At 37.6% G+C, this 13,673-nt stretch overlaps 2 protein-coding genes across 4 annotated transcripts; both read right to left on the bottom strand.

The window, feature by feature from the left end:
- On the bottom strand, nucleotides 1-5,404 carry LOC127414738 (insulin-like growth factor I). The gene is made up of 4 exons (XM_051652979.1): nucleotides 5,257-5,404; nucleotides 4,390-4,537; nucleotides 3,314-3,474; nucleotides 1-1,053 (listed from the first exon to the last, which is right to left on the bottom strand). Exons 1-4 carry the CDS (start codon nucleotides 5,323-5,325, stop codon nucleotides 817-819), a joined length of 615 nt encoding a protein of 204 aa, XP_051508939.1. The 5' UTR covers nucleotides 5,326-5,404; the 3' UTR covers nucleotides 1-816.
- A 1,355-nt stretch (nucleotides 5,405-6,759) lies between these two features.
- On the bottom strand, nucleotides 6,760-13,409 carry si:dkeyp-110g5.4 (uncharacterized protein LOC561637 homolog). 3 transcript variants are annotated; one of them, XM_051652960.1, is made up of 4 exons: nucleotides 13,209-13,409; nucleotides 11,644-12,313; nucleotides 8,398-8,529; nucleotides 6,760-7,127 (listed from the first exon to the last, which is right to left on the bottom strand). In XM_051652960.1, exons 2-4 carry the CDS (start codon nucleotides 12,283-12,285, stop codon nucleotides 6,765-6,767), a joined length of 1,137 nt encoding a protein of 378 aa, XP_051508920.1. In that variant the 5' UTR covers nucleotides 12,286-12,313; nucleotides 13,209-13,409; the 3' UTR covers nucleotides 6,760-6,764. The 3 variants fall into 3 exon arrangements, with proteins under 3 accessions (XP_051508920.1, XP_051508919.1, XP_051508921.1); XM_051652959.1 differs by having other exon boundaries at nucleotides 11,644-12,335; XM_051652961.1 differs by having other exon boundaries at nucleotides 11,644-12,338.
- Between the last annotated feature and the right edge of the window lie 264 nt (nucleotides 13,410-13,673).

Below are 13,673 nucleotides of genomic sequence, written 5' to 3' on the forward strand. Positions count from 1 at the left end.
ATATTATTTATTCACTGTAAACAGACTAATGTTCTATCTTTAAAGGTCATTGGGAAGATCTAAGAATTCAAAACCATATGCAGCATTCAGATCACATTATAGTTCTAAAATCACTAAATGCATCTTTTAAACAGAGTACTGTTTGGTATATTACTGATCTGGTATATTAGATAAATGCAATCCTTTATCAAATACACACCAGTTATCCTTAAAGCAATACAATTCAAGATCTTTCTTCTGTGTAACATGGTGTCCTCACCATGTTTCTTTAATGTTTTTCTGTCCAAAATCTGCTTATAGACATTTCACAAGCATCAAAAAACGTCAAACCCTAATATAAAACTCAGAACATAAATTAAACATCCTCCTCAAAAATCAGTAATATTTCACAAAACACATTTGGCATATTTGAACATTCAAAATGGCCTATGCATACGTTTTCATATTTTGGGTCTTGCAAGTTCACAAGAATAACATAGTTTTCAACTTGGAAACGAAATTTGCTTTGAGCAAGTTCACTCTCAAGTACATCTGAGAACAGGAATCAGTGCTACAGGAGAAACTAAAAAAAGGGGACATTGAAAAATACAATTAACATTTTATTCAACATGCAACATATTTTTGGAAAAACTGACACACATAAACAGTCCACTCTGAAGTTTCATTCACATTCTCTTATCTGTTTTCTTCTATTTCAGCAGCAACAATTATTCTGACAGACACATTTCTGAGTGACTTTGGTATCTTGTCCTCAAGTGTCTCTTTTCAGTTTATACTTCTACAAGCACAGAAAAGGTCCATGCAGATCCACAAAGACTATCGATTCTGGTGGATAAATACTGGCACAGGTTTCACTCGCAAAGGTGAATCATGCTGGTTTGTAGAAGGTGGCCGGTTGGGTGTATTGGTGTTTGAATTTGATAATACTGAATCATCAGAGTTCCAATGGTAGAGCGTCCGCTCTATGAGTTTTTGAGATGTGGCTTCTTCATCTCTGTTCATCTCAGCAAACTTCTGGTATCGCCTTTGAAACACCAGCCAGAACTGCTCTTCCTGCAACAATAGAGTAAAAGTGCATGAGTTTGACATCATGTTGTTGGCTTTTGAAGTTGCCAGGTTTAAAGTTAATTTTTAGTTGCATAGCTCTTTGGATGTATTATGGCCTAAATGGTTCTCAAATGGTTTTGCTTCAGCCCAGATTTTACACTGCACATGTGGAGTGGTGGTGGCGTAGTGGACTAAAGCACTGTACTGGTAAGCAAAATGTTGTTGGTTCAATCCCCACAGCCACCACCATTGTGTCCTTGAGCAAGGCACTTAACTCCAGGGGGATTGCTCCAGTGGGATTGTCCCTGTAATAAGAGCACTGTAAGTCGCTTTGGATAAAAGCATCTGCCAAATACATAAATGTAACATCAAGTGGTGACCCAACACATTAACAAAACCATAACCTGTATTTAATGCAAGGTAACAAATTAAGGGGGGCTTGTAACAAAAATGCCCTTGAAATTCAAACTGTGCAGGCAAAAAATGCCCCTTAAATAATTTTTCAGTTTTTTATTTATCTGATATATTCTAAGCCTAGTTATACACACAATCACATTAAATATGATTTGATATTGATTTAATTTTATGGGTAGGAGGTACAGTAATACACTTACTAAACACTTTGTTAGGAAGACCTGTACACCTACTTATTCATGCAATTATCTAATCAGCCAATCGTGTGGCAGCAGTGCAATGCATAAAATCATTCAGATACGGGTCAGGAGATTCAGTTAATGTTCATACCAACCATCAGAATGGGCAATAAATGTGATATCAGTGATTTCGACCGTGGCATGATTGTTGGCTGGTTTGAGTATTTCTGAAACAAAATACATCCAGTGAGCGGCAGTTCTGCAGACAGAAACACCTTGTTGATGAGAGCGGTCTATGGATAATGGCCAGACTGGTTCGAACTGACAGAAAGGCTACGGTAACTCAGATAACCACTCTATACAATTTTAGTGAGCAGAATAGAATCTCAGAATGCACAACAGCAGAAGACCACGTCGGGCACTTTATTAGGACCATAGTATTCAGATTGAGAACTTATGTAAATTAATTGATTAAACTGAAGTATTTGAATAAAAGAATGACAGTAACTGTTGCCCCGTTATGGAAAAGTTACATTACTGATTTAAAGGGACAGTTTACACAAACACCCTGCCATGCCATTCCAGATGTACATGTATACTTTCTTCTGCTGAACACAAATGTAGATTTTTAAAGAATATTTCAGCTTTGTTGGTCCAAAAAGCACATAAATACAGAATAAATGTAACCCATATGACTCCAGTGGTTAAATCCATGTCTTCAGAAGCAATATGAGAAACAGATGAATATTTAAGTTCTTTTTTACTATAAATATCCACTTTCACATTCTTCTTCTTTTGTTTTTAGAGATTCGCATTCTTTGTGCATATCGCCACCTACTGGGCAGGGAGGGAATTTATAGTAAAAAAGGACTTAAACATTGACCTGTTTCTTACACACACCTATCATATCGCTTCTGAAGACATGGATTTAACCACTGGAGTCTTATGGATTAATTATATGTTGCCATTATGTGCTTTCTGGACCTTCAAAATTATGGCCACCATTCACTGTATAGAGCTACAGAGCTGAGATATTCTTCTAAAAATCTTCGCTTGTGTTCAGCAGAAAAAAGAAAGTCATACATATCTGTAATGGCATGATGGTGAATATATGATGAGAGAAGTTTCATTTTTGAGCAAACTATCCCTTTAATGTTGTCTGGGTTGTATTATCTTTTATCTTGCATAGATTTGTTCATGGTTTTTAAGGTGGAGGGCATGTAACACAAGCTGTCCAAGTTGGCATCTGCCATATTACGCTAGCTTCTACCAAGTGCAAGATTAATTTGAGGCAATACAGCATAGAGTAAGCCAAAATAGTGTAGTGTAGAGAGATTGATCACATAACCTTTGACGTCAACAACAGAAGATATGGAAAGCGTTTTCTTCTCCCTTTTAAAAGTAGACAGCCCTAATGATTTGGCAATCCTAACTATGCATGATTATATGGCTAATATGCCTTTTGCCTTCTGTTATTTGCAGTTAGCATTGGTTTTCTCTCCTATTCACAACTCTATCAGAACAGACGTGCTGCGACCCAGTTTTGGACCCAGTTGAGAACCACTGTGGCCTAATCTTAACAGAGCTATGAACTTTACTATGAAGCTCTGCACTAAAAATGTAAAGCTTTACAAAAGCAAAATCAGTTGAATGGGATCTAAACGAAGTCTCACCAGAGTCTGTTGCAGAGATGAAGGGGCTTGACGGCGCCGTCTCTTGGGTTTTGCACAGTATGACTCCAAATGCTGGAGGTCACATCCTCGAATGCAGCACTGCTCTACAATGCCTTTCCCACGTGAGCGAGGACCACTGCTACGGGCTCCTCCAGGTTTACCTAACCACCAAAAGACACAAAGAAAAATCCTAAAGATTTATAATGTTCTTCATGATGTAGTTCCTCACAACTCCCATTAACATAATAATTGAGTGAGTTTGAAGCAAACTTTGAAATGAACTATGGAAAAGGGGGCTTTCAAAAACATTATACTTTGTATTGTATAAAATGAGTAATCAAACCATATAACTCTTCAGTTAGGCCACTATTGGGTGTGAAATGTATGTAGTTGGCTAAAACTGACAAACAACATTTATTAGATATTTTTCTGAAATTGTTATAATAATAATAATAATAATAATAATAATAATAATAAGGCATTGTCACTGAGACCGTGTCATAATGTTCCTTTTGTGCGAACAAGTGAGAAAACTAGAAAGAAATGTGTGAGGGCGGCCTTGAATCTGGAACAGGGTGAAAGGGTCCCAGTTAGCAGCAATGTTGACGTCAACAACTGCAAATCAGTTATACCAGAAGAGTACATGTTGGTATGGTAACTTATTTTGTTATATATTCAGTGTTTATTTTTTTATTTTTAACTTCAGACCGCCCACAAAAGCAAATAGTTTCTGTTCCCTATTGGCTGATTCAATTGATCGGCATGAACACTAAAAGTGATGATAACGGCTTGACTTGATGACACCCTGTCTGTATCTTAACAGGGCAAGGTCACTTTTAATACACTGATATTAAAATGTTATGAATATGATTGAATGCTGAGGGTAAACTGTAAGATTACAGATTAAGAGACATGCTTTAGATACAAGTCACTTCCGAGTCGCACTCTATCAGCGTGACCCCAGTCTCAGTACATAAGTAAAAACACACAATCAGCACTCACATCTTTGTATCCAGATTTGATTCTGCAGTATATCCAAATCTAGGACATGTGCAAAGTTTTTAGGTTATTCTCACCTCTGTAAAATCCACGGTCCCCACACACAAACTCCAGGTCTGCGATTAGTTCTCTTCCACAGCGAGCTTTTGCCCCCTCTCCGACATCCGGCAGAACCAGGACACAGAAAAAGGAGTAAAGAACACACACATTTCGCCAGCTGGGCACCTGTTTTACAAAAAACAAACTCTAAGCCACCTGCATCTTATCAGGGCCCCATAACACTCCTTTGTTAAAGCAACTAATAGAAATTTTCACGAATGACCCTTGCATATATTTTGTTTTTATCTTGTTTTCCAAAAACATACTGATTCGAATATGCAAAAAAGTCCAGATGGCACTGGATTTGTTCTACAATGACGTTAGTTAAAATTCAAGACATTGCAGCCATTGAAATTGTAGATTTGCCATGTGGCCTTGCATAAAAAGCTGACTCAGCAGAAGTTAGTTTAAGAAATGTATCCAACTGCAAAATGCATGGTGTTTAGACGTTCTAACTATATTTCTTCTACAGACAACATCCCACATAATAGTTATAATAGCTCCCTAACATGCAAACCTCCAATGGAGGCAGTAATTGTTAGTCACAAAAATGCTATTTGACTCATCTGAGAAACCAGTCATTTAGCAAAAAATGCAAAGTTGTTTTTAACAACTTTGTATGGAGACTTAATGTCAGGGAAGTTCTTTGCCCCTGAAACCCCTTAAAACTTGCTTAAACAAGGATGCACATATAAGAATCAGCAGGAATTGGTCTTTGCCCTCAAATTAGACACCTAGATATCATGCAACAAGCATAAAAGATCCTTGGCTTGTGCAACATGAAACCATTACAATTTAAAAGCCTGATCATAGTGCACACATCACTTTCCACAACAAAGTCTTACCTTCAGCATGAATCCTCTTTCTGTCCACAGGCATCTGGCATGAGAGAGAGGCATTCCGTCTGATGGCATGCTTGTTTTTTCTGCCCCCCCGCCCCCCACAGGTTTGGTCTGTCTAAAGAGCTGCTGAAGTTCTTACACCAGTTTGCTCTTATAGAAGGACCGGGGGGACGGACCAGTGCCGCACACACCCGACTACATCCTACCCTTCCTTTAACCAAAGACAACACCTAATCGCAAGCTTGTCTTTTGCTCAGTGCACATAAAAAACTAGCAAACACATTTGTAATTAAAAAACAACTTAAAAACTGACATATTGAGGTGAGGCATTTCGATGTGTCTAAGTTATCCAGCTGTATGTCACTTTTATAACTCAGTAATGTAAATGGAATTATGCTTGAGGTTCTCTGAAAGATACCCAATAATATATGTACAGTATTTGTTACTTCAGATGATTGCGATTCATTTTTTATTATTATCTCATATAACCAGGGATTCAAAACTCACAGCAGCATGACACTGAAACCATGTTTAAGAGTGACGACAATGGAGCAATAAGTAATCACAAGTGTATCTCAACGAGAAGCAGGTCACAGTTATTTTAGAGCGTGTAGGCTTCAACTGAAATGATAGAGTTAAGGGAAGAAAAGAAAAAACAAACAAAGATGGGGGGCACGTTCACAGCCAATGAGATTATTTCTCCTATGAAAGTACTAGATTACTAAAAAGTACACACTTGGTGATAATCACAAAATATTAAGTTAACAGGCAGAATCTAGTTTGAGAACGCAGACGGCGTACAAAGAAGTGACTAAAGCGCAATATATATCTAAAAGTGAACTGTATAAAAAGCTTGATTGAAAACTTCTAATTTGAAACGAGTACAAATTAACTATCTTTATTTCATCTGAGATGCATACAGATGAATAATCAAACTAAAGTTAAACCAAACAGCAAGCGTGGTTATATTAGCAAATAATCAGTTGAATTCAAACATATATTATGTACGTAAATGAGTCTGGGAAATGTGTGCAAATGTTTTTTGCATTCCAGCCTATGGAAGGCTGTATATACCTCCTTAACATAATGAGTGCAACCTTATTCCTCTGCCATAATTATTCAAATTAAATGTGAATATAAATCGTAACAAATACCTCAGCTAATTAACTTCACCCATTCAGAAATTCACTCAAACGGACGTTGTTGTGAACCTGTTGGACTTCTTTCTTCTGTATAATACAAAAGGAGATGTTAAGTAGAATGTTAGCGACTGACAGCCTCAGTCACCATTCACTTTCATTGCTTTTTGTTTCATACAATGAAAGTAAATGGTGACTGAGGCCAACATTCTGCCTAACACCTCCTTAAAAAAAAAAAAAAGTCATACAGGTTTGGAACAACATGAGGGTGAGTTGTCATTCAATTTAGAAACAAAAGAAAATTCCTGCTGCTGCTCAAATGAAATTATGAATGAGGACATTTCACATAATTGTCATATTTAGTAAGATCATCTACATCTGATCTGCCGGCTTTGAGTTAAAGATGTTCAGCGCAGCCTCCTTCTGTCTCAATTGAGCTCGTAAGTGGTTGATTCTCTCCTCCTTGGCCAACTGGTCAAAATCAAACATAAGACTGCTCTCAACCTTTGGCAGCACTGCAGTCTCTAAACACTCATTCTCATCAAGTGTTTCTCCTTCTCCATCTGCTTCCATGGGCTGTTCTGACTCTCTTAATGTGTTGGGGCTTAAGGACTCTTGGATGATATCAGACTGGGAAGAAGATACTTCCAAAGAGGCATTCTGTTTGTACTTTTGATTCTCTGGAGGTTGGGGTGGGCTAGTCTGCAAACAGGAATCTGGGGTTGTCCCATCCACCTATAGTACACATGCAAAATGTATGGTTATCTTGTGTTGTTGTAGTGGGTGAAGTCATTTAATCTTGTAATGTCAAAACATCAAAACTAACATTAAAGCTTAAGTGTGAAATTTTTCTGTGTTAAAATACTTTCTCCTATCCCATGTTATTATGCCGAGACAACTATTAAGTAAGCCATTTGTAGGTAAATGTTCTCCAAAACTGTTAAAACTGCGTCTTGGTGGTGCTATAAAAATTCCTGTTTATTTTAAGTGATCCGTCCAGCCCGACACAACAACACTGGCTCAACCAATGCAGCAGGTTAAGGGCGGGACTATCTGTTTGTTCGATCAACAGCAGACTGGAGGCGTATTTGGAAAGCTGGTTGAAAACCATGTTTATTTTTGTAATTCCATTCGGTGGAGCTAGTGGCGCAGAAATTACACACTGATATGGTATGCAATCAACAGCGTTTGTGGAAAAAGTTTATTACCACAAAAATGTATATTGACCTGACCCTCCTTTAAAAAAATAAATAAAATAAAATAAAATAAAAAAATCACAGTTACAGTGAGGCACTGGAAGTGAATGGGGCCAATTTTTGGAGAGTTTAAAGGCAGAAATGTGAAGCTTATAATTTTATAAAAGCACTTACATTAATTCTTCTGTTAAAACTTGTGTATTATTTGAGCTGTAAAGTTGTTCTATCATAATTATTACAGTCGTTTTAGGGTTTACAGCGAATTTGTGAAATTGGACTTTAACAGAATAGGTTAGAAAGTGATTTTTATCACACTAAAATCATGTGAACATGCATATTGTTTACATCTTGTGGCTATACTTTTGAAACAGTATTTTAATATTGACAGATTGGCCCCGTTCGCTTCCATTGTAAGTGCCTCTCACTGTAACCGCAATTTTTTATTTTGTTAAAGAAAAGAAGGAACAAGTCAGAACTAATTTTTGTGGTAATCAACAATAGGATTGAGCTTAACTTATATTCCTGTAATGGGAATTCAAATATTATCACCATCACCATGTTTTTCCCCCATATTTAATCATTTCAAAATATAGTATTTTTAAACCTGATCCTCTGCAGAGTATGACAAAGCACTTTTATGCAGCAAGGAAATGCTTTTAAAGGTATACATGTTATCAGAAACAGCGTTCCCTGGGAATTGATCCCATGACCTTGGCATTGCTAGAGCCATACTCTACAAGTAATGCTGCTCCAGGAACACTTAACATTATAAGTATTTAAAAAGAATTGTAAAAAGATAGAAACTAAACCTTTTGACACTCTTCATCCGTACAGCATTGCTCAGGCATGTCTTCAGGCATGTCTTTAGAGACATTGTGCAGAAATGCTGATATTTGCATGTTGTTGCCAACCTCTGTGACTGGAGTCTGAACATTCTCAGTCTGTGGATTGGAAAGAGACATGCAACAGTAAGAAATCGAATAAAAGCCTGTATTAAAAAAATTTATATTTGAAAAAATAATACCTGATATGACAATCACCATGACAATGTAATTAATCTCATACTATAGTGGTTGATTGACATGGGTTTTCAATAGCAATATCTAGAGATTTAAGTGGTAGATGGCTGATATAATGCTGGTATATATAATGATATGAATGACAATTAAATAATAGCAAATGAGGTGTAAACAAAATTGCTAAAGTTATCAATGAAGTTAACAATTTTTAAAAACAACCTTTACCAGTACTCAAAATTCACTAAAAATATTTGAAAATCAGATCTTTTAGAATTTTTTTAGACCGTTAATAGAATGATCCAGGCTCGATACAAGTTCAGTCTAAAGCATCTGTAGCATAATATACCACAAAAATAATTTTGACTCGTCCTTAATTTAATTTTAAAAAAAGAAAAAAAAAAAACAATCATAGTTACAGTAAGGCACTTAAAATGGAAGTGAATGGGGCCAGTTTATAAAAAATAAAATACACACTGTATCAAAAGTATGGCCACAAAACATTATACACAGATGAGCCTTATGACACATAAGACCTTCTGTCGGTTCGGACCAGACGGCATAGCCTTCGTTGCCCTCGTGCATCGATGCCTTGGGCGCCCAACACCCTGACGGCGGTTTGTGGTTTGTCCCTCATCGGACCACAGTCCGATACTCACCACTGCTGAACGGGAGCACCCCAAAGGCATTGCCGCTTCAGAGATGCTCTGACCCAGTCGTCTGGCCAAAACAATTTGGCCCTTGTCAAAGTCGCTCAGGTTTTTCCTCCTGCCCATTTCTCCTGCATTCAACACGTTGACTACGAGAACTGATTGTTCGCTTACCATCTAATCAACCCAGACCTTGACATTTGGCCTTGTTAAGAAATGACGAATGCTATTCGCTTCACCTGTAAGTGGTCATAATGTTTTGGCTCGTCTGTGAATGTGTTAACATGATTTTAGTGTGAAATAAATCAGGGATTAACCGGTGTTACGACGTTTGCCAGATTACAAGGTTTACCGGCGTTACGTTGCTATGAAAATGTGTTGCAATATTGGATACACTGTAACTTAACATAGATAAGGTTAGTAAACAATTGTATCACACTAAAATAATTTCAACACAAATAATGGTTACGACTTGTGGCTATATACTTTTGAAACCGTGTGTGTCTTTTGTTTATGGACTGGCCCCATTCACTTCCATTATATATGCCTGTAACTGCACTTTTTGCTTTTTTTTAAATCAAATGAGGAACGAGTCGAATTAATTTTTTTCTGATAATTAACATATGCTACAAATGCTGATAATTGAGCCTAACTTGGATTGAACCCGGAACATTTCCGTTATTGGACAAACCTGATATTCAATATCATCCAATTAATCACCCTGGCTGATATATAACAGTCTATTACTAGTTACAGTGCATTCGGAAAGTATTCAGACCCCTTCATTTTTTTCACATTTTGTTATGTTACAGCCTTATGCTAAAATGCTTTAAATTATTTAACTTTTTTCACATCGATCTACACTCCATACCCCAAAATGCCAAAGCAAATAACAGATTTTTGACAACTTTTCAAATGTATTATAAAGAAAAAACTTAAATATCACATTGACATAAGTATTCAGACCCTTAACTCAGTACTTAGTAGAAGCACCTTTGGTAGCAATTACAGCCTCAAGTCTTTTTGGGTATGATGCGACAACTTTTGCACACCTGAGTTTGGGGATTTTCTGCCATTCTTCTCTGCAGATCCTCTCAAGCTCTGTCAGATTGGATGGTCATTTTCAGGTCTCTCCAGAGATGTTCGATTGGGTTCAAGTCTGGGCTCTGACTGGGCCACTCAAGGACATTCACATAGTTGACCCTAAGCCACTTGCGTTGTCTTGGCTGTGTGCTTAGGGTCATTGTCCTGTTGGAAGGTGAACCTTCAGCCCAGTCTGAGGTCCTGAGCCCTCTGGACCAGGATTTTATTAAGGATATCTCTGTATTTTTCTGCATTCAGTTTTCCTTCAACCCTGACCAGTCCCCCTGTCCCTGCCCCTGAAAAATACCCTCACAGCATGATGCTACCACCACCATGCTTTACCGTTGGGAAGGTATTGCAAAGGTGATGAGTGGTGACTAGGTTCCTCCAGACATGACACTTGGAATTGAGGCCAAACAGTTCCTTTAGGTGCTTTTTTATGTGTCTTGCACTGAGGAGAGGCTTCCGTCTGGCCACTCGGCCATAAAGCACAGATCAGTGGAGTGTTGCCGTGATGGATGTCCTTCTGCAAGTTTCTCCCATCTCCACACATGATCTCCGGAGCTCAACCAGAGGGACCATCGGGTTCTTGGTCACCTCTCGTACCAAGGCCCTTCTCCCCTGATTGCTCAGTTTGGCCGGGCGCCAGCTCTACAAAGAGTCCTGGTTGTTCCAATCTTCTTCCATTTAAGAATTATGGAGGCCACTGTGCTCCTGGGAACCTTCAATGCAGCCTAAATTTTTTTTGTAGCCTTCTCCCGATCTGTGCATCAACACAATCCTGCCTCCGAGCAATTCCTTTGACCTCATGACTTGGTTTTTGCTCTGATATGCATTTACAGCTGTGATACCTTATATAGACATGTGTGTGCCTTTCCAAATCATGTCAAGTCAATTGAATTTGCCACAGGTGGACTCCAATCAAAGTGTAGAAACATCTTAAAGATGATCCAGAGAAATGGGATGCACCTGAGCTAAATTTCAAGTGTCATAGCAAAGGGTCTGAATACTTATGTCAATGTGATATTTCAGGTGTTTTTCTTTTTAATAAATTTGCGAAGTTATCAAAAATCTGGTTTTTGCTTTGTCATTATGGGGTATAGAGTGTAGATTGATGTGGGGAAAAAAACAAATAATTTAAAGCATTTTAGCATAAGGCTGCTACATAACAAAATGTGAAAAAAAAATTAAGGGGTCTGAATACTTTCTGAATGCACTGTACATAATGATTTACTATGTACAATCTGGCATTTAAACATTTTTCAAGAGAGACTGACAACCACAACAGAAAGGAAACATTTCCTACCTTACTCTCATGTGTTGAGGGAGGAGTGTCTTTGAATGTTTCTTCCTGACATTTAGATGTAGCATCCTGCTGGTGCTGTGGGCTGGGAGAAACAGGTAACGCACTTGAAGATGCCAAGACAGAGTTTTGAGCACTCACTTGCCTGCCCCGTGACTTACGCTTCCTTACTGAGAGGAAGATCTGGCTGTTAAATACGATGAAGGCGTTCTGACGTAAATTAGAAGACCTGCTGCTACACGGCACAGAGACAGCTTCATTTTCGGTCTCTGAAAGCCGTATTGGAGCCTTGTGTGCTGTTAAAATCTTTCTTAAGACCTTAAAGGCAGTGATGCTGGAACTTACAACAGGAATGCAAAACTGGCCTGGAGTTATTTTGGTCACTAGTGGCCTCTGATCTTTTGGAACCTTTTCTCTGCTGTCCTTGCCCACAGTCACTTCTTTTTCCCGCAGCTCAACTGGGGAGATCCACATTACTGTTTGTGACATCTGTTTCTCTGATGTTTCAGATCCATTCTGAAGCTGAGACACACCGATTTTCCTGGCCGTAGAGGTGGACAGGGATTGCACTGGGATGGTTTTGACACAAGCTCCCTTCGGGATGTAAACTTCGATGTTCTCCATGCAAGACGCTGAGTCAACCATACTATCCTGGTGACCCAAGAATTTATACCTGTGGGATTATAAAAATTTGCCTGCTTGTACAGACAGAGTAAAACTTTTTATGTTTGAGTCTTTAAGTGTACAACAAAATAATGAAACAGATTTTCAAAACCATCCCAGTCTCCACCAAAATTCCACAGTTTCATCAGTTAATGTCAGTATTGTAGTCACTACTGTTATTAAAAAAATAAAATAATAATTACTCTGAAAGCTCCTGTACTACGGAGCTCCGTAGAGGACAGGCGGATTTTTTTTCTGAAACTGTTTTGCGTTCACTCACATTAAATGTACCATGAATTTACTACAGTAACCATAATTTAACCGTGATATTCGCAGTGAAAGCATAGTGATAATACAGCAAAACAAAAACTATGGTAATAAAAATCATAATGTTGTGGTTATTATGGTTTTACTACCCAAATACCATAGATTAACTACGGTTTTACTATAGTAATATTGTACACTGTAGTAACCATAGTTTTGGTGGAAACTATGGTTTTAATACAGTACACTGTATCCATATAGTAACTATGGTTTTACTATAGTATAGATTAACCATGGTAAATCGTGTGGTTACAATGATTTTTAAACCCATAATAAGCACAAAATTATTTTTATTAACATAGTTTTCCTGTAGGCCCTATTATTACTATGCTTTCACTACGAATATCAATTCAGAAAACAAGTTCCAGCCTAAGGGGCTCCGTACTGTCACACACTGTTTGGTGAAGATTTTTAAACACGTACTGATTTAATATTTTTTGCAGAAATAACAATAACCGAAGTAACTACTGTACGGTATTTTGGCAGAAACTATGGTTACCATGTTAAATTATTTTTTGGCGCATCAGAAGCACCAACAATCATTCAGATGACAAATATGCCCAAAAACAAATGTTATGTACCTGGAACTGGTTACATGAAACACAGAAATGCAGTCGGAGTGATCATATTGTACATAAATATCTCGAAATCAAACCCCACAAACTGAATTCAGGGCAATATTTTAATTACTTGAATTAGCTAATCTATTTATGTAGAATATTTACAGGAGCAATCTTTAACCAGCTGGTACTTCCGGAGACATTTGTTTGGTGTCAAAATAAAAGTCCTTGTTTGAAAATTAAAGACTAATATAACTAAAAATAAATGTATAATAGAGTAATCAAAATTCATTCCTGTGGATGCAAAATTTCAGAAGTAAAAATAGAAGTAGACTTTTAGACTAGTAGAAAAAAAAAAAAAAACATACAGAAGATATATTATGTACAGAGTGGCTAGAAGTGTCATATAGCTTGCACTAAGCTGACTTGGGGCTGTGCTGTCCAGTCTAAACTAAACAACCAACCCTGTCCGAGACTTAAAATGTA

The sequence above is a fragment of the Myxocyprinus asiaticus genome, chromosome 24 (assembly GCF_019703515.2).
Source record: "Myxocyprinus asiaticus isolate MX2 ecotype Aquarium Trade chromosome 24, UBuf_Myxa_2, whole genome shotgun sequence".
Taxonomy (NCBI): Eukaryota; Metazoa; Chordata; class Actinopteri; order Cypriniformes; family Catostomidae; genus Myxocyprinus; species Myxocyprinus asiaticus.

What these genes read in the sequence shown, in the direction of transcription:
- LOC127414738 (XM_051652979.1), bottom strand. Translation starts at nt 5,325, where the DNA reads ATGCCATCAGACGGAATGCCTCTCTCTCATGCCAGATGCCTGTGGACA. An exon ending in GGACCGTGGATTTTACAGAG is followed by an intron (nt 3,475 to 4,389) that starts GTGAGAATAACC and finishes TTTGGTGGTTAG; the next exon opens with GTAAACCTGGAGGAGCCCGT. An exon ending in CATCTCTGCAACAGACTCTG is followed by an intron (nt 1,054 to 3,313) that starts GTGAGACTTCGT and finishes CTATTGTTGCAG; the next exon opens with GAAGAGCAGTTCTGGCTGGT.
- si:dkeyp-110g5.4 (XM_051652960.1), bottom strand. Translation starts at nt 12,285, where the DNA reads ATGGTTGACTCAGCGTCTTGCATGGAGAACATCGAAGTTTACATCCCG. An exon ending in CCTCAACACATGAGAGTAAG is followed by an intron (nt 8,530 to 11,643) that starts GTAGGAAATGTT and finishes TCCAATCCACAG; the next exon opens with ACTGAGAATGTTCAGACTCC. An exon ending in CGGATGAAGAGTGTCAAAAG is followed by an intron (nt 7,128 to 8,397) that starts GTTTAGTTTCTA and finishes TGTGTACTATAG; the next exon opens with GTGGATGGGACAACCCCAGA.